Source organism: Lepidochelys olivacea (assembly GCF_965140295.1).
Source record: "Lepidochelys olivacea isolate rLepOli2 genome assembly, chromosome: 7".
Lineage (NCBI taxonomy): Eukaryota > Metazoa > Chordata > Testudines > Cheloniidae > Lepidochelys > Lepidochelys olivacea.
In genome coordinates, this window is record NC_140417.1 from 25,850,097 (window position 1) to 25,871,002 (window position 20,906).

Sequence of the window (20,906 nt, forward strand, 5' to 3'; positions counted from 1 at the left end):
TTAATAATCAGACTACAAATAATAAAGAACAAATTTGTAATGAGATAGATGCTACTTGACCACGGATGCATTATGCTGTTCTGGAAAACTTATGATTAAATAGGAAATACTGTGATTAAATAATGTTGCAGTTATGACACTAATCAACTAAATCAAAGACATTTAAAATGAACGGGGATTACTCTCTCATTATCTGACAGATTTTTCAAACAACAAATCCCCATATTGGACAAGGACAGGATATTGACTATAATATTGTCTTTCTTAGTTTTTGTTCGGAATTTAAAGTAGAAATAGGCTCAAGTCAGAAAATTCAGATCCAGATTTTAAATACTGCAGATTTCAGGGGTATTCAGATTTTGGATATTTCCTCAATATGGAGAGAGGATCCTAAATAGTATTGATTTATCTCAGTGGGAAACACTAATTTTTATGTATTTTATTAGTTAATTTCTGAGTCTGTTTCTCTGGAACCATATAATATTGGGGTTTCTTCTTGGGGTTTAATCCAGAAGAAAGTTGATACAATATCAGAATGTAAGGTCCTTATAGTAATATTAACTTGTCCAGATGGCTTATATAGAGTACATGTGTATATATGGATAATATGTGGTAAAAATTTAGTATCCTAACTTGTAATCAAAAGTATTATACATGTGCAATGCAGACAATCTTGAGTTTCCATAAGGACCTTAACTTATCCATTCCATGACATGTTTGTGTTCAAATCTTCAATCGCGTCCCATGAGTGTCCCTTTCTTGGCATGCTGATGGAATGATCCATGCTTGTTTATACAGCACATTCTGTTGTCTGGGCTTGTGATCTGTCTGTCACACTCCCTTTCCTATCCGTAGGAATCTATAACTCCTGTTCTTTATTTTCATTGTAATATGTCAGTGTTACAGAACATGCTGAATTCTAGGTAATATTAATCGGAACTGGGCATGCTCTCTGTACATGGTATAAAAATTCAGTCCTTCCATTCTAGTGCTAGCCTACCCTTATCAGCATATTTGCTTTAGTTGTCATATCATGTTACCTTGGATTTATATAATACTACATGATTTAAGATAAGAGGATAACCTAATACATAATGTGATATGATACAACTAGAATTTTTCTTTGTGTGTTTGTTATTCAAGCAATGCACATAATCAATATTTTAGTGTGGTAGGGACACTGATTACTTACTACTTAAATTACCTTAGGAAGCTCAGGATTTTGTTATTATACAGCTTGACTGTATTTAACATTTGGATTTTACATTCATGGAATTAGACATTTGGTTGCACAGTGTGTCTGTAATACTCTATGGCAGTGAAAATCAGATAATGCATAATCATACAAATATACTTTTAGAGTCGATGAAGTCATTTTTTACTCGAGGGCTATTAATTCATTTGTAGTATTTTGAATGTATTTCTAAAAACGTGTTAATCAGAAAACATGCAGTTGCTGATGAGTTTACTGTTACTTATGCTTTCAAGGCCAGGTTTTCATTCTCGTTATTTTTGGGGTGGGGGAGCCTCAGTTTTTGCAAGCCCAGGATAAAATGTCAAAAAGCATTTAGGTGACTTTTGGTAATACTTAGTCTTGTAAGTCACATAAGTGCTTTTGACAATTTTACCCACAGAGTTTTGTGCCTGAAGAGATGGAGGCCAGTGTTTGAAAATGTGTTACTTCATTAATATACGGGGGAGGGACAGAAATGGTTCCTAGTAGTATTTGGAAGAAATACATTTTATTTTTGAATGATAAACTGTGCTTTATGTTCCAAAAGAGAAGTAAAAAGATAGATACAAATCCAGCATGGAGATAATCAGTTATTTGTTCCCTCTATACTTTTAAACAAAAAGACATCAAAGAATAAACATCCTTGTCCAGATTAAAAATGATTGACACCAGAAAAAAATAGTAATGAATGCATACATATAATGAAAATAATTAGTAAAATTATTGTCAAATTTGACAATCATTTTTAGGAATATAAAAACCATGAAGGGCAGTCACATTTTTAAGGCTCCGTGACTGTCTGCTACAACTTTAACCTGCTGGTTTCCATCCGATGTAATCTGTTTATAATTGTTCAGCTCAGGCTGAAGAGGATTTTACTAAAAACACTCTTTAAACCTTTGAATAGGGACTCAAGAAGTGTCCGTGTATGTGAGAATGGAAGCAGGCACGAAAACCAAGAATTTTCTGTACCAATGAGGATTAGGCAGAACTAAGGAGGGTGGAATGGAGAATGAATCACATGGAACGCATTTTGGCAGATGATTCAAGGGTCAATCACACATGCTCTTTCTAAAATAATAGCCAAAAGCCCATATATATAGTTGCTGTTGGATAACTCTGCAGCTACAACAGTTTGTCCTGTCTTCAGATTCATTGGTTTCAGAGTAGCAGCCGTGTTAGTCTGTATCGGTAAAAAGAAAAGGAGGACTTGTGGCACCTTAGAGACTAACCAATTTATTAGAGCATGAGCTTTCATGAGCTACAGCTCACTTCATCGGATGCATACAGTGGAAAATATAGTGGGGAGATTTTATAGACACAGAGAACATGAAACTATGGGTGTTACCATACAGACTGTAACAAGAGTGATCAGGAAAGGTGAGCTATTACCAGCAGGAGAGCGGGGGAGAGAGGGGGAAACCTGTATTTCACTGTATTTTCCCCTGAATGCATCGGATGAAGTGAGCTGTAGCTCACGAAAGCTCATGCTCAAATAAATTGGTTAGTCGCTAAGGTGCCACAAGTACTCCTTTTCTTTTTGCGAATACAGACTAACACGGCTGCTACTCTGAAACCAGCTAATTTGCTTGTGTTTCTTATTTAATTTTCTTAATTAGCTTTAGGTAGAACTCTGCCATGGCTGGAAATGTCACGTTCTTTGTTAATCCATGGCCACGTAATCATGAGTAAGATTCATTTCATGAATTCTTAAGCAAAGGAGCTATCATCTTGTTTTATGTGCTGTCATTTGTCACTATCCTTCAGTGTTAGTGTTGTTAGGTTTATGTTATCCTTTGCCTTATTTCTGTGTAATTGCAGAGAACATTTATTATAGCTTCAGAGTTGACTTGTTGTTTCCTAGTTGAATGATTAACCTTATATGATTTATAAATATGTAATAATTCACCAAAATTCTAAATATTTATTTTTAAAAGGGGAATAATGCTTCATTCCTTCTAGAATTTGAAGCACATGCTCTTTTAAAACACACAAGGTATTTCCTATCTTTCTGTGATTTCTTCTTTTAAAAAGAAGTACATAGCCTCCCTGGGTAGTGTATAGACCTCAGCTGCATTCTTTCCCTTTGACGTGATAGAGTAGCCAACTTTTTGTTATGTTAGAATGTTGATTCTTTTGGAATATTTTGGATTTTTAGGGTTTTCGGACTGAGGCCTGGTCTACGCACAGTTTTTGTACTGGCATCATTATGTCCGTTGCGGCCATGGGTTCTGGTTTTTTATTTTTGCTTTTCTTACTGATGGTATATGATGCAACCCCTATTATGGATGCAGTTATACCAGTATAAAGATGCCTTATACCAGCATAGTTTATTCTCCATGCCCTCAGGGTATAAGCTCTCCTGATATAAGTGCCTTCATACAGGTATAATTGTGTCCATTCTAGGAGGGTTGTACTGCTTTAACTATACTGGAATAGTAAAGCAATATAACTTTTGTAAGTAGACCTGGCCTAAAAGAAGAATACTTCCATTGTTCTTGCTTGCAAAGCAGAGACTGAAGAGGCAAAGCACACCCAAATATAACAGTACTTAAACCCTTTGGAGTAAACTGAAAGGATTTGGGCAATTACATGTGTCAAGTTTTTATGGGGTATACAGAATATTCTACAGTTCATTTATTAGTACCTTATGAAACATTACCATGTGAACAAAGTACATTTTGTAGTGCTCTATCCCTGACTTTTTATTATGTGTCTTTCATCATTAATTCATCATGCTTGTCCTAATTAATAATGTGGATTAGTTTATTCTGTAAAGTAAAATGTACTGAGTGTTGCCTCCAATTTACACATCTGCTGTTTGGCTGTCTAGACCAGAGTTCCTCTGGCATTCCATTCTGTCCTTGACTTGTTGCTGATAATGTTTTGCCCTGGAACTTAACAGCAAGAGGTGTTCAATTATGTTCACTGTAAAAGGGGAGAATGTGTTTCAATTAACATTTCCATTGTGTCTTCATATGAGAATTCACAATCTGGTTCTGCTTCTAAATTAAAAAATGCTAAAATGCAACTGTTATGGTTTTAAAATAGTCCTCTACTTTTTTCTCTCACTTTTATAAAAAATCTTGGCTATAATTTTGAGGATGAGATTCTGGGCTTTTTCTTTTTCTTTTTTTTAATTCCCTGAAAGAGATTCAGAGATAGCATAATTACATATTAATATGATTAGGCAATTCATAGATGTATTTAGGTTTAGTAATGATATATTATGCATGTCACCAGCTATGCTTAAATATTAACATCACGTCCAGTAAGAACATTTGACTTTTATGGTATTCTCTCTTCTCTTTCATCAAAGAGAAAATACCACCTTGGCAAATGATCTTACTGGATCTCACAAGTCATGCACTGGTCATAATAAATATGTTGGTTCTGTTAGTAATAGGTGGAAAAAGAAGAACATTGTGCTTAACAACTGTGGGGGAGGAGGGCGTAGAAGACAAGTTGTTTCTACTGTTACTGTTGGTAATTTTTCCTCAAAAACAGTTATTTCTTGTGAAAGTACATGCTCTGTAATACTCCCAAAGTTAGTGAAACTTACTGTATTGGCCACTGATGCTCATTTGTGGGATGAGTACCATCAACTGTGGTCCTTGAAATACTTGCTGGTGATCCTTGCTCTCAGCTGCTAACGCACATATTAAAAGAAGTTAAAAGTATTACTTTTTTCATGTCAGCAATTGCTGTAGTAGCCACAGGGATGTCATTATGATTGCAAATGATCGTGAAGGTGGTTCATGTACTCATGAATGAGAGGGGAGGAGTCCATGAGGGAGACGCTCTCTACCAGAACAGTGTGAGAACCCGTGGGGTGATTTCCTGTGGGATTGCTATTTGAACTTGGAAGCTGCTATAACTTTTTTCCTCCAAGATTTCAAAATATACTTTCTAAATATGCCATTGCCCCCTCCTTCTGCTTTCTATCCTTTTGTTTGACGGTAGTTTGCATAAACTCTATTTCTGCACCTAGTTTAATGATGCCACCAAATTGTAGGGAAGAGTACACTGACATCAAGTCATTTTAAATGAGGGGTCATGTTACTCCTTTTTCTCTAGTAAAGGGAAGTTCAGAAAAGATCAAAATTAGGATAGTGAGGTGGAATAGCTTAAAGTACAAGACATTAACAGTGTTGTCAACTCTTGCGAGTCTCGTGGTAATTGATGTTTTTCTGCAAGCCCAAGCTCTGTGAGTCAGGTGATTGTGTGACAATATCAATTTTTGATTAAAAAAAGTTTCATGGTTGTGGAGAAAACCATGAAAATGTTCACCAAGTATATAGTAGGGGCTGAAAACCAAAGCACCCAACATTTATTATATATTTTTTTTAAAAATTGTGATTTTTAAACCAATCTCATAATTTTATGGGGTTCAACTCATGATTTTCGAATGCTTGGGACTGGCAATACTACATGCACTTAAAATCACAGATCACAATAAAAAAACAGTTGCTCAGTCTAGAGTCTGTTGTCCAGGTCACAAAAAACAGTGCCAGGTTTGACATGATTCTGCATGATTTACAGTCTGCACAAAGAGGCCCAAAGTTTGGAAAAGCGGAGATGTCAGAAGTGAAGTGCCTTAATATTAACACGTATACATTTATGCAACACTTGTCCATACTATTTCCAGGTGTAGTCATTGGCACCAGTTCCTCAGTTTTATGAGTACGGACAGTCATCTACAGTTATTAAAATGTGGAGGTAACTACAAGGCTGACTTCTTCAGCTTTTGACAAACAACAGGGTGTGTGAGGTTATATCTTTTATTGGACCAATTTTTGAGCACACACAGAGCTCTTCTTCAGGTCCGGGAAAGGAACTCTGAGTGTCACAGTAAAAGGCAAGATGGAACAGATTGTGTAGCGTAAGTAGTTAGCACTTATTGTAAGGGACCATTCAAGGTAGAGTCACAGGACAAAAAGAGGGGGTTAAACATTGGATTGATAGTTTAATTCAACAATCTGTAAATCACTAACCCCCTCTTTTTGTCCTATGCCTGCAGAGGTGTTAGTGGGCCACTCTACCTTCAGTGGTTACAATATATGCTAACAACTTATGCTAAATAATCTATTCCACCTTGCATTTTGCAATTGATGCTGGGAGTACCTTTCCAGGACCTGAAGAAGAGCACAGAGTAAGCTTGAAAGCTTGTCTCTCTCACCAACAGAAGGTCCAATAAAAGATATTACCTCACACACCTTTTCTCTCTAATATCCTGGGACTGACACTGCTACAGCTACACTGGTTTCAGAGTAACAGCCGTGTTAGTCTGTATTCGCAAAAAGAAAAGGAGTACTTGTGGCACCTTAGAGACTAACCAATCTATTTGAGCATAAGCTTTCGTGAGCTACAGCTCACTTCATCGGATGCATACTGTGGAAACTGCAGAAGACATTATATACACAGAGACCATGAAACAATACCTCCTCCCATCCCACTCTCCTGCTGGTAATAGCTTATCTAAAGTGATCACTCTCCTTACAATGTGTATGATAATCAAGTTGGGCCATTTCCAGCACAAATCCAGGTTTTCTCATCCTCCCCCCCACCCCCAGACAAACTCACTCTCCTGCTGGTAATAGCCCATCCAAAGTGACCACTCTCTTTACAATGTGTATGATAATCAAGGAGGGCCATTTCCAGCACAAATCCAGGTTTTCTCACCCCCCACCCCCCCCTCCAAAAACCACACACACAAACTCACTCTCCTGCTGGTAATAGCTTGTCCAAAGTGACCACTCCCCTTACAATGTGTATGAAAATCAAGGTGGGCCATTTCCAGCAGAAATCCAGGTTTTCTCACACCCCCCCCAAAAAACCCCCCACCCACACACAAACTCACTCTCCTGCTGATAATAGCTTATCCAAAGAGACCACTCTCCCTACAATGTGCATGATAATCAAGGTGGGCCATTTCCAGCACAAATTCAGGTTTTCTCACCCCCCCACCCCCATACACATACAAACTCACTCTCCTGCTGGTAATAGCTCATCCAAACTGACCACTTTCCTTACAACGTGTATGATTATCAAGGTGGGCCATTTCCAGCATAAATCCAAGTTTAACCAGAACGTCGGGGGGGTTGGGGTAGGAAAAAACAAGGGGAAATAGGCTACCTTGCATAATGACTTAGCCACTCCCAGTCTCTATTTACGCCTGAATTAATAGTATGCAATTTGCAAATGAATTCCAATTCAGCAGTTTCTCGATGGAGTCTGGATTTGAAGTTTTTTTGTTGTAAGATAGCGACCTTCATGTCTGTAATTGCGTGACCAGAGAGATTGAAGTGTTCTCCGACTGGTTTATGAATGTTATAATTCTTGACATCTGATTTGTGTCCATTTATTCTTTTACATAGAGAATGTCCAGTTTGACCAATGTACATGGCAGAGGGGCATTGCTGGCACATGATGGCATATATCACATTGGTGGATGTGCAGGTGAACGAGCCTCTGATAGTGTGGCTGATGTTATTAGGCCCTATGGCTAAGTCATTATGCAAGGTAGCCTATTTCCCCTTGTTTTTTCCTACCCCCACCCCCAGACGTTCTGGTTAAATTTGAATTTATGCTGGAAATGGCCCACCTTGACAATCATACACATTGTAAGGAGAGTGGTCAGTTTGGATGAGCTATTACCAGCAGGAAAGTGAGTTTGTGTGTGGGGGGGGGTGTGTGTGTGTGAGAAAACCTGGATTTGTGCTGGAAATGGCCCACCTTGATTATCATACACATTGTAAAGAGAGTGGTCACTTTGGATGGGCTATTACCAGCAGGAGAGTGAGTTTGTGTGTGTGTGTGGGGGGGGGGGGGGGCAGAGGATGAGAAAACCTGGATTTGTGCTGGAAATGGCCCAACTTGATTATCATACACATTGTAAGGAGAGTGATCACTTTAGATAAGCTATTACCAGCAGGAGAGTGGGATGGGAGGAGGTATTGTTTCATGGTCTCTGTGTATATAATGCCTTCTGCAGTTTCCACAGTATGCATCCGATGAAGTGAGCTGTAGCTCACGAAAGCTTATGCTCAAATAAATTGGTTAGTCTCTAAGGTGCCATAAGTACTCCTTTTCTTTTTACAGCTACACTGCATTTTTCAGCTTTGTTTTTTGTCTCGCGTCTTCTTGTATCTTTTCCAAAGCAGCTGTTCTTTCATTGCTTTATCTCTGACTGTAAGGTAGGAATTAGCGATATTGACTACAAGGGTCAGGCTACCTTATTGTTTTACCACTATTAAGCCATACAGGTGAATTATAATTATTTCTATATGTCGCTGTAAGAGTGTGCAGACCTATAAGAATATAGACTGTCACTGCTTTGAGGGGCTTTCTTTAAAGATGTGTAATATTCAGATACTTCAGTGAGAAGTAAAACATTCTTGAATTTTACTTAAACTTGGGCCTTGCCATAAAACTGGGGCCCAATGTGTCATCTATATGTTTTTGCTTACCTTCTTTACCACACATAGAATTCACAGACTGGGAAATAAATCTTCTGTTATCTCAAACACTTATCTCTGTTTGACAAGGAAGACAACACAGCTGGATAAATAAGGATCAAATGTACTGACTTCTCTTGTTTCCTAAATCAGTTTGGTGCAATAGAAAATGCAGAGCTCTGTTAAATGTTTTTTCATACTATTTGTTTTTCACTGGGCATAGAGAATTCTCTTGTGATGAACTTGTGTGAAGACTTCAGAAGCATATCTGTCATGTCACAAAACAAAAAAAGTGAATACGTGACAGAATGGGATCACTGACCTATTTACCAGAAAGCCAAATATATTTTAATATAATTCTTGTGGTATAAATTCACTTGTTTTTCAAACTTTGCCATGTTGGCTATTTGGAGATAGCATTTGTTTGTTGAAATTTATATATTGGAAAGACGTAATGTCAACTGTGTGTGCACACGTGCATGCACACATGCACACGCAAACACAATAAACTTTTATTTCTGTATTTTAAGTAATTTTAATATAAAACATTCATATTGTCTTGTCAAACTGCATGCAATGCACAATGTGTAAGTGTTTCTCTCATGGTTTTGGTTAGAAGTAAAATATTTTCAATATAACAATATAATGTAAAGAGCCCATGTGACTTAGGAGCCTAAACTCATTTTCAAAATGATTTAGGCATTTTTGAAAATTTTACCCATTGTCTTTACCAGTAGTACAACTATTAGCGTATTTGGGGCATAATTAATTAAACTATAATAATATGCAGGGTTTTTGTGTGTGTTTCATGGAGTGCATAGTGTTCTAACAACTCATAAAAGGAAAACTCAAACACAATCTCAATCATCATTAGGGAAGACTTGTAAGTGGAAAGTAATAGCAGCCTTGTGAAACTGATCACATTCAGAAATGGAATAAGCACAGGGCATTTGAAAATTACATAAGGACCCAGTCAGGCAAACAAATACAGTACAAGAATATTTGCTTCTGCGCAGAGTAATTTGGTGCTGGGCAGCAGTAACTATGCTTGAAGTGAAACTGTTGGATTTGGGCTGGTAGGTTTTGGCTTCTACTTTGCTGAAGCATGATAGTAGTAAGAGAACAGAACATTCCCATTAGGTTGTGGTGGCTGAAGCACTTCTTTTGGTCAGGAGTTCAATTCTTCTTTGAATCACCCTTCTGAAGTCACAACAAGGAATTTAAACATAATAGTAGAGTGCACCTGTCTTTAAATGACTGCTCAGTATCTGAGCAATACGTTTCAGTCAAAAAGTTCTCACTAACTTCTCATTAAGATGTTTTGTGTTAAAATGACTACTGGAGAGGGTATGCAGCTCTGACAGAGCTACCATCCCCCTCTGTCAGGTTAAAATAGGTATCTGGTGGGTGCCTACATGGAAGTTGAAGATCCCGTATCCTTTTATGAACAAATAGCCATGGCAAGTTTGATTCATGCAGCTAATTATTATACTACCTCTGAATTATGCCTAAAACTGGGGTTTATAATTTGGATTACTGTGAGGTGATATGAGGAGGTGGGAGGATAGGAAGAGGAAGCAGACCCTAATATATAGTAGCTAGATAGAATATGCCAATAAGAAAACAATGGCACAAACAAGTGAATATAGAACTAATAGTCACATGTAGCTGTTATCCTCTTGAACTATTAATATGCGTAAAGAAAGAACAAATGATTAAAGTATTATTTTGTGATATCTGTTACATGCTTACTTATCTGTTTCAAGATCTTCTTCCTGGCAACTTGGTAATCTTTACCAATGTCTGAGCTTTTCTTTCCATTTTATTTTACAGAAGAAACGGAAACAGAGTACCCAAGATGAAGATGCAATCAGTATCTGCAGCCTTGATGCAAGAGTGAGTAATTTCTTTAGCGGGTTTTTTTTTTTTTTTTTTGTCTTGAACTAAAATGCGGATATCCTGTTGTTTCCTGAAACAAAGACACATTGGCCATTTCAGCTGCAGTCTGTTCATTCATGGCCTGAAATAACTGTAGTTTTGCATACTACTTAAATTTAACGTATATCATTGCCAACTAGACTGAAAATGTCCTGATCCTATAGTGTAATAATTGGAGGATAATAATGTCAGTAGAATAGACTGTTGTTAGAAAGGTTTCAGAGTAACAGCCGTGTTAGTCTGTATTCGCAAAAAGAAAAGGAGTACTTGTGGCACCTTAGAGACTAACCAATTTATTTGAGCATGAGCTTTCGTGAGGTACAGCTCACTTCATCGGATGCATACTGTGGATACAAGCTTATGCTCAGATAAATTGGTTAGTCTCTAAGGTGCCACAAGTACTCCTTTTCTTTTTGTTGTTTCAAAGTGTATAACCTTGGTATTAGTGCAATAGTGAGAGCTAAGTGCATCGTTAGTGAAGACCTGTATTGTGATTGTTCTGTGGAATATTTCTGACATCCAGAAGCCAGCTTTTACATAAAGGATGCAGTTTTTAAATGTGTACAGTTTTTTTGTTCAAATAAGCTGTTTCTAATTGGCTGATTCTCCTCTGTTCTTCCTGTCTCCTCCTTAGGGCTACCCCCAAAAACCCCAACCCCAAAACTGTTTCTGTAAATAAATTTGAGATATCCAGTAGCCTTATTTGGTAACACTGATTTCATTTTTATATAAATGATGATTTTACTGCACTGATCGGTGTCTGCTTACTTTAAAACACTATTTAGCTTCAGGAGCTGAAAGATTCCCATTGACTTCAATGGCTGTTGGATCAGGATTTTAGTGAGGACAAGTACACAATAAATTGAAATGCCTATTATTTTTCATGCAAAGGTTATAATTCTGACATGAGGAGATTCTTACGCTTTAAGAGACATTGTCAGATTAAAAATCACACTTCTCTCTGAAAATAACATTTAATATTTCTGCAACTGAATTAGCGGGAGATTTTTTCCTTTCTCAGTGTGTTTGTTTTGTGTTTTAATCATTTTCAGTGTTTTCTCCTGTACTCATTTAGTCAGTTTCTCCTTTTGCTGCAGATATTTCACACTGTATGGTGAGGAGAAAGTAATTTTAAAAAATAGAAAATTTGGATTGTACCACCACATAACATGACAGGATTTTTCAGGACCAGGTGTGGTGCCTGAAACAACTTTGCATTCACTTTTCTAAATTATGGATTAGCTTTCAAGTTGGTGGTGCCTCTTTACTGTTAATATTCAGTGGCACGTGAGGGCTATACAACTTTTTATCAAATTTCTCACTGTCAGAAATGTGTTTTTGTTCCTTATGAGTATCTGACTAAGAGGCACTCTCATAGACTCACACCCCAGATATATATAAATTCTGTTTATTCAGTAGTTCTCACTTTAGCCAGAACTACAGCTAACGAGAAGGTTTTTTTCATTGTGCCTTTCTGTTGTTTTCAGGCACAGAATGGGCCTAACTGAAAATACATTTATCTGAATCATATTTATATTTCTCCTGGGTACAAGAAAATAATACAATTTATTATTCTAAAATGAGTTATTCCATTATATAAATGCAGCACCCAAAATAATCTATGTCAGATGAATCAAATTTCATGAGTGCTTCATTCTCCCCATGATGTGCCAGCCAATTTGCTTAGAAGGTTATTACACGACCTCACTTTAGCCACAGGTTTCAGAGTAGCAGCCGAGTTAGCTGTAGCTCATGAAAGCTTATGCGCAAATAAATTTATTAGTCTCTAAGGTGCCACAAGTACTCCTTTTCTTTTTACTTTAGCCACAGTTTTTCTCAGGTGGCTAAGATATGTGAGAAATATTACATCTAGGGTTACTCTGAGGTAGACTGGTTGGGGATCTGTATTTCAAGCGATGTCCATTAAGAAAGATATTCAGTTCTTGGGCTGCTGTGGCATTGTAAAGATGTAACACACTTGAAACTGTCTTGGTCACACATGGTTATAAATATCACCGTCTACAAGTATTTGGCCATCTTATACAAGTCAGCGTTGTGGGTGTCTTCAGTGGTACCAAAATCATTTAGATACTGTCCCAAATTGTCAAAGTGATCTTGTTTCCAGAGATTTTTCACTGACACTTGTAAAGTAGCAGGTATATTTATACAAACATGTGTCACCATATGGCTCTGCGTCAGCTTTGCATCAGGGAAAGTTACTGGATATGAGTTATTTTACTTATACTCAAGAGTAACTTGCACTACTGAAATGGACATTTAGTTAAGTGCTTTTTCAGACAGTAGAAATTGAATTAATGAAGTATTATGCTAAAAATGCCCATTTTAGAGCACCAGCATCTGAAACACAGTAGATCAGGAGCACATTTAGGAGTTATTGGCTTATAAATAGACCTCACTTAAGTCACCTTTAGAAGATAAGCATGTGTGGCTCTTTTGGGATAAATTGTCCCTAGAGGTTTTCATCTGGTGCTGATTTTAGATCTACACATAAGGACCATCTTCAAAAAGAAAAATCTTCAGACTTGCTAACTGTTAGGTATAATTGTCATTTATGTTTGAAAGAACAATTATGTTTAAAAGTGAACATACTGATAATTATCACCTTTTTAATGTAATTTAGGATTTTTACAGAATTTTGTTAGAAGAACGCGATGGGTCAAATTCAACAAGGATGTATAACTTAGAACTCCTTTCCCTAACTTAGACTTTCTTAGAGTGGCTACAATTTGTTCCAAGGCTGTCTGAGTACAAGAGAGTTTAAGTGTACCTTGCACCCAAAGTTCTGTAAGACAGTGTAATTTAAAATACCCCCCTCCTCCTTATACTCCCTTAGACATAAACAGTGTAGGTGTAAGTATTTCTAACAGTGTCTAAATTACTGTAGAGTTTGTTGCACATTTTCCAGCCAACGGGTTTCCATTGGAAAATGCTGATTCATTTCATAGATGTATCAATTTCATCAACATTTTCTATGACAAATTATTGAAGTGCTTTTTTGGTATAGTAATAATATATTCAAAATGAAGCACTCTGACCTTGTTAAAATAAAGCATTTTGATAAGGTCATTTTGATACTTCTGAAATAAAATTTTTCAGAAGTTTCATTTTTGTGGGAAATTTCAAAATTTTGACTTTTTGTTCTGATTCAGGATGAAACGAAATTTCAGAATGGAAATTCCAAGTTTTCAACCACTTTAGGTTACCGTAAAATGGCCCTTGAGCTGGTCTACGCACATTTTGTAATGGTGAATTCCAGATGTGGAGAGTGACTTCTACTGAAATAAAAATTTGTTCAATTTGCAGTGGGGCTGTAGTTATACCACTATAAAAGTGCTTAGGACACTCTAGTTTATTCTCTTTGCAGTATGGGAATAAACTATACCAATATATAAGCACTTTTATATCATTATAGCTGTGTGCTTGCTAGAGAGGTTTAACTGTAGTTAAAGTAGTACAATTTCTGTGTTTGGGCAAGGCCTTAGTGCTCGGTGATCTAATGTACACAACACATCACCTCTGAATTTGCCAAAGGAGTTTAAATCTAGAAAGAGACTAGAGGAGCAGCTATCCAGCTGTGGTCCATGGATCACTGGTCATTTGCAGAATGCTGGCTGATGAGATGGCTCTTTTTCATTTCTAGTTGCCAAATCCTATTCAAAAATACCTTCACATATTTTCCTAATATTTCTTTCCCATGTAAACAATTGCTATCATTGCCACAGGCACAGTATATAAATGTGAATTGGAGGGAAGGTGGTCCATGTAACTGTAAATGGTTAGGTAGTTGGTCTGTGAGACAACCTCTGCTAAATTGTGGTCCTTGCTATAAAAGTAATTGTGAATTCTTGCTGTAGAGTCTGTTAGTGTAATATATACATTGAAGGTACCTACAGAAAGTCTGAGTTACAATGTAGATTCCTTCTAGACTGTTTCAGATTTGTTTAGACTCACCTCTGGTTTTTGGTCCAGTATTCTAGATGTCACTTAGATCAAGACTGAAGAAGATTTGAAGAATTATATGTGAAAATCCCTTTGAAGGGCCTGATCCACATCTGACTGTTGCTCTTTTTCCTCATGTTCATGAGCATTAAACAATTTATTTAATTCATCCAAATACAAAAAGCGGTAAAGCATCCCCAACCCTAGCTCTTTCGTATAACTTTTGTCTCCATAATTCATAATCATTGGCCTGATCTGGCAAGGTGCAAAGTGCCTCCTGTGAGTATCTTTAATTCCAACTGAAGCCAATGGACTTTGTTGGCACTAGGAAATGGCTTACACCTTTAAGGCTGCAGCTGCACAAGTGCTACCCCTGTTTCATCTTACCCTACTCAGAGAATGGTGCTCACCAGCTCATAGGATTGGAGCATATAATTATAGTGTATAATGGTCATTTAAGGATACTCCTATGTTGAAGGCCTCACTGGATGTTTACAATGCAATGGAATTTTCACTTAGTTTTGTTACCATGTCATATATTTCATAATAAACTCTGGTCAAGTACAGTTTCTTATTCTCAGACTACAAAAGATGGTTACCTGCTGTGTTGAACATGACATAACCATGCAGTTTTTGGTCTTACTGGCAAATGAAAATGCTTTTCAGTTTTATCAGCAGGATGCAGGCTTTCCACATCTGTAGACTTGAAAATTATTTGTAGAGATGCCTTTTTTCAACCCCTTAATGGGATACCTTGTTGGATAAGTTTTCAGGAGTGCATAGGTTTGTAAATGGCTTTCTCAAAGGGTTAAATGAGACATTCTGAAAGTTTCTAAGATTTTTGTTAGCGTTGAGTTAAAGCTTTCTTAACAGTATAATGAAATTGCTTTCTCATTAAGTATTGTAGACTCTCTAAATGTCACTGAATAAGTGGCTGTGAAAAATGTGAACACTTCTTTTTTTAATCCTTTTATGAGTACAAAACAGTTTTCCCAGTGCGGGAGAATTTTAGCTGATTCTAACACTTTATTTCAAAAGGCACTGGTGTTAGAGATGGGCTAATTAACGGTAGTTGGGGAATGAACCATTTGCACTTAGCTGTACGTACCAAGGTAAAGTTTTGAAAAGAGAGGGCATTTTTCCCCCTTGGATACTACCTGTGAACTAAAAGTTGATGTTTCTTTTTGCCAGTTATCTGACTAGCTTCAGGAACTTTGACTTACCATAATTTTCATCTTGACAATAGTTTTACACTAGATCTTTAACAACATTGCATACCATTGAAGAAACGGTATTTATGTGAATGTACAGTATTTGATATAATTCCCAGAATATCTTCTACTAACAGGTGCTTTGCATGTAGAACAAAAGTAATGTTCTCTTCTTTTTGTGAACAGTATGTGTTTCCAGAATGGCCTTTGTAAATTAAATGTTACTGAAAAGGTGTTGTAACACTGTTAAATAAGACGACACCTGAGGTGTCTGAAGGTGTAATGCCCAATGACAGGATTGTTTTGCTTATGTGCAAAGGATGGGAATGTGGCCCAGTGCTTGGAGTTAATAGATTAAGGCCCTGTCTACACTGGCAAGTTTCTGTGCTGTAAAGCCGCTTTCTGCGCTGTAAATCCCGAGGTGTACACACTGCCAAGCCACTTAGTTCGCAGAAACTGCGCAGTTGCAGCGCTTTAAAAAAACCACCCCAACGAGAGGCATCGAGCTTTTTGCACCGGGGCTACAGCACTGTGGTGCCAGTGTAGACTCTGGGGTCGATTACAGCGCTGCGATTGGCCTCTGGGAGGAGTCCCACAATGCCTGTTCTCGCCTCTCTGGTCATCAGTTTGAACTCTGCTGCCCTACCCTCAGGTGACCAACCATCATTCCCACCCCATAAATTCCTTTGGAATTTTGAAAGTCCCCTTCCTGTTTGCTCGGTGATACTTGCAGTGCTCTCACATCTTTCCAGGTAGCCATGCCTGCTCCATGCACCAGGCGATCCCCTATTGGAGCAATGCTGAGCTGCTGGACCTAATCAGCATTTGGGGAGAAGAGGCTGTCCAGTCCCAGCTGCACTCCAGGCATAGGAATTATGATACCTATGGATACATTTCATTATGCGTGACAGAAAGAGACCACGACTGGGACACACTGCAATTCAGGGTCAAAGTGAAGGAGCTGCAGAACACTTACCACAAGGCACGGGAGGCAAACCGCTGCGCCCACGCTGCGCCTGCTGGTTCTACAAAGAGCTGGACATGATATTTGGCGGTGAACCCACCTCCACTGCAAAGACCATTGTGGATACTTCGGTGGCTTGCGTGCCAGTCAAGTGTGGACCAAGCCAGGAGGAGGAAATCTTGGATGAGGATTTGGAGTGGAAGGGGAACCCAGAGGCATGACTTGGAGGTCACAGAGGCATGCAGCCAGGAGCTCTTTTCTACCCCGGAGGAGGCTAGCCAGTAACAGCAGTTGTATCTTGGCAAAGTGCAATCAGAAGTTGAGACCCCTGGTAAGTGGATTTGATTTTGGAAATTGCTGAAGCAAGTTGTTGGAGGCAGGAGGGTTACAGAAAGCAGGCTTGTCTCCCACCACATGCCTAATCTGAGCATCAGAACAGGCTGTTGATTGACTCCTTCACTTCACGGGAATCTGCCTCAGAGATCTTGAGGAAACTCTCATGGAGATACTGGGCAATCCGCTGCTGCAGGTTCTTCGGCAGAGCTCCTTTGTTTCTTGCCACAGGTGAGCTGCATGGGGCCAGGGCGGAAGCCGCAGTCTTGGAGAAGACCCTCCCTTGATTTCCTGCTCACCCTCAGCAGCAAGATATCTTCCATAATGATTATATCCTGTGGAAAATGTGGGGACAGGAATGATTATCAGGCCACCCCTACAGTGCTGTCTCTCTCAAAGAGCCATGTGCCCTGTGTACAGCAGGATCCAGGAAGAGTGATTTACCCTACCCCTGTGGCTACTCGCCATTTGGGGGGTCTTGTGGCTCATGTGTGCTTGCTTGGGTCAGCCAGTTAGTGACAGGTGTGAGAGTACTGGCTGTGTTTTAAATCACTTAATCAGTGTTCTCTGTGTTGCAAACAATACTGCTTCTGTAAAATGTTGCGTTTAAACGTCACAGAGATGACCGTGGAAACCCAACCTCCCTCTTTTTTTATCGGCAGCTGAACAGCTGTGCAGAATTAGAAAGCTTCCAATAAGAACTAAGGAGGACTTTCTGCGTGATGTTATGATGCACTCCACTGCTGAGAAACAGGAATTGAAGGAGTGGTGGGACAGTGAGAAGAGGGACCGAAAGGAGAATGCAGCATGCCAGAATGAAGCCACGAAATAGCTCTTAAATGTTATGGAGTGCCAAACAGACACGCTCCAGGTGATACTAGATCTGCAAACCGAGCAGCTTCGCACCTGCCCTCCCCTGCAGCCACTGTTACAAAACTTTCTCATGCTCCCCAGACACCACCAACACATTGTTATGAACCTCCTGGTTCCAGTCTATACCTGTGGCATTCCAGTCCTCCCCCATCACAGTTCAGCACTGCAGACTCTCATCCACTGCACTCAACACCCATCCCTCTGCAGTTTGGCCCTGCTGAAGTACAGTACCCGCTGCATTGTACTGCAAAGGAGAAGGTGGGATATGATCCCTGGACATACACAAACCTTCAGTCATCCCAGGACCCCACCTCCTCCTGGGGCCTTCCCTTCTCCCATCTCATCACTGCTGATGGTTTTTTTTTGTTTGTTTGTTTGACTCCCTCCTCCGGTTGTTGTTCTTTTAAAGAAGAATTGTGTTGGTTTGAAAGTAATCTTTATTCTATTAATTGAAAGCAAACAGAGCCCTGCAAAGCAGCATACAATTATGTTTAACCTTCATATTGTATCGTCTGCACCAATCACAATCACCTCCTATCATTACAAGCACTGCACTCCTGAGCATAGCAACAAATATTCTTCTTCGAGAGCTGTCCCTGTGGGTGCTCCACTTCAGGTCAAGGTGTGTCCCGGCGCCTTCGATCGGAGATTTCTACAGCAGAACCCCTACGGGCTGTGCCTGCCTCTCGAGCGGTCAGTGTTCTAATAGCTCGTGCAAAGCCCGGGCTCCTCAGTTCCTTCTCTACTGTCCCTGGCTAGAGACGGAGTTCAGCAGTGCTCTTTGAGATTAGTTAGTTAGTTGGTTTCTCAGTTTAGTTAGATTGTTTTTAGTCATTAGAGTTACTATTTAGTTAAGATACGTTAACTGTTACATTTATTTCTTTAAAAAACAAACAAAAAAAACCAACCCACCTCTGGGGTTACAGACATGCCTGGTTCTCCAGGCTTCGAGAAATGCGCCTCCTGTAATGAGGCCATTCCCATCTCAGACTGGCATTCACAGTGTGTATGCTGTTTGGGGGAGTCTCATGTACCCCAAAAATGCATCCACTCTGACAAACTGAAAGCGCGGACCCGCAAGGACAGGGAGCCCAGACTTAAAATGCTGCTCTGGAAAACTCTCTCAGACCTGCGTCTGACCCTGGACAGCACACCTCTGTAACACCCTTCAGAGGCAAAGCCAAACCAAAAAAACAGCCAGCTTCCTCCCCACTCAGGAGCCGTTCCTCGGGGAAGAAGTTAAAACTGGCTCTCATATCTCCAGTAACTGCTGCTCCGTGGCTCAGTACCTTTCACTTAAGGTGCGGCACCTCAGGCACCGACCGTGAGTCAGCTGCCCCCATATATGCTACTGAGGCTCAGGGCTTTCAGTTGCCCACCTCTTTCAGCTCTCCCTCGGCCACCTCGATCACTGTGGTGCCAAGAGCTCCTGTGGTGCCGAGATTACAAGCGGCGGCTGTGGCACCATCCTTTGATCATGTGGCGCCACTTTTGCAGTCGACACTCTTGGCACCAAGCCTCCTGGGGTCTCCAGCCTCCCTGACAATGCCTACCTCAGGGGCACCTACTCTGCTGAGCCAGCTTGCACCCCAGGGACACCCTTTGGTGCATCAGCAGATTCCCCAGCAGACTCTGCCTCCGCCAGCTCCACCAGCACCGACTCCTGGTCCGTCAGCTCCACCTCAGTTTTTACAGCCAAAGGAATTAAGGGTGTCCCATGCTCCTGAGCCTCCCCTTCTCGGCACCGGTCTAGCAGCACGCAGTACACAAACCATTGAAAGATGGCACCAAATGTGGACGGAAGCACAGGGATTGCTGGGATGCAAAGGAATGCATCACGGGGCATTTGGTCAAGACCCAGGATGCCCTGCGACCCTCCTCCATCTTCCCACAACTCTTAGCAGCAGAAGAGGAAGAAATGCTTTGTGGGTTAGCTCCCAGAGTGCAATGCTCTGAATACCATGGCAACTGCCACAGGTGTGAACACATTATTGCGCAGGCCACTGACTGCGTGAACACACAACAGCAGTTTCCCTTTACCGCTCTCTGAGCAGCACTGTAACTCCCAGTGCTGTAACTCTGCGAGTGTAGACATGCTCTTTGTTTCTGTTCCCAGTCCTGCCAATGACTGTGGGTAGGTCACTTAACCTCTTTGTGATACAGTTTTCTCCATCTGTAAAATGAGGACAATTCTGTATCTCAGACAAGTGGTGTGAACAGTCATTATGAATAGAGAGCTCTAAGATCCTCCATGTAAGACTCCATAGAAGTACAAAGTATTATTAATTGTTATTCAAGTGGTTGGGAGTTAAGAGCCTGGGGAAAAGGAGGTAGGAAAGGAGAATGAGGGATTGGAAACAGTGAAGCCCCAGGAGTTGTTAGATGTTTATACACTGAAAAAAGATCATTGTACTTTTTCCCGCAAATCAGCCTTCTTTCACATAGGTTGTAGGACTGTATAAAAATATGCTATTTTGCTAACTCATCTTGGTAGTCAGTGGCATTGCTGGTTCACCATAGTGACATCTATCTCACACTGGAGCCGCTCTTGACCAATTTCTCATTGATTGCTCCCTCGTTTCTGCAGTTGTGAGGGAGTTGGCTGCTCTCAAACAAGAATTTTATGCATAAAGAAGATATTCTGGGACCCTGTTTGCTGGCTCATGATTGGCGCTACCATTGACTATTTTATTCAGAACTTTTCAGTGTGCAGTTGTGGAGAAAATCTGTGTGTTCCTTCAGTGCCATTTTAACCTGTTGTGTACCCTCATTCCTCAGCCACCATTAATTAGCCCACCATTAATGTCATTGACTTTTTAAATAAAAAAGTGTGTTTTTGGAGACAGCTGAAACTCTCCCCTATTGGGAATAGGCTTTCATGTTTATGAAAGGATTTAAAAACAAGTCTCTGTAACAAGGTTGGCCTAAGACTGCAG

The 20,906-nt window shown here is 39.7% G+C and overlaps 1 protein-coding gene across 5 annotated transcripts in view; it reads left to right on the forward strand.

Annotated features, from left to right (window-relative positions):
- ARHGEF3 (Rho guanine nucleotide exchange factor 3) overlaps positions 1-20,906 on the forward strand; it is a 311,727-nt gene that overhangs the window by 129,173 nt on the left and 161,648 nt on the right. For all 5 annotated transcript variants that reach the window (XM_084634596.1, XM_084634597.1, XM_084634598.1 and 2 more), the window contains one exon: positions 10,525-10,587. In XM_084634596.1, the coding sequence (XP_084490722.1) occupies positions 10,525-10,587 (63 nt within the window). The remainder of the gene's footprint in view (positions 1-10,524; positions 10,588-20,906) is intronic.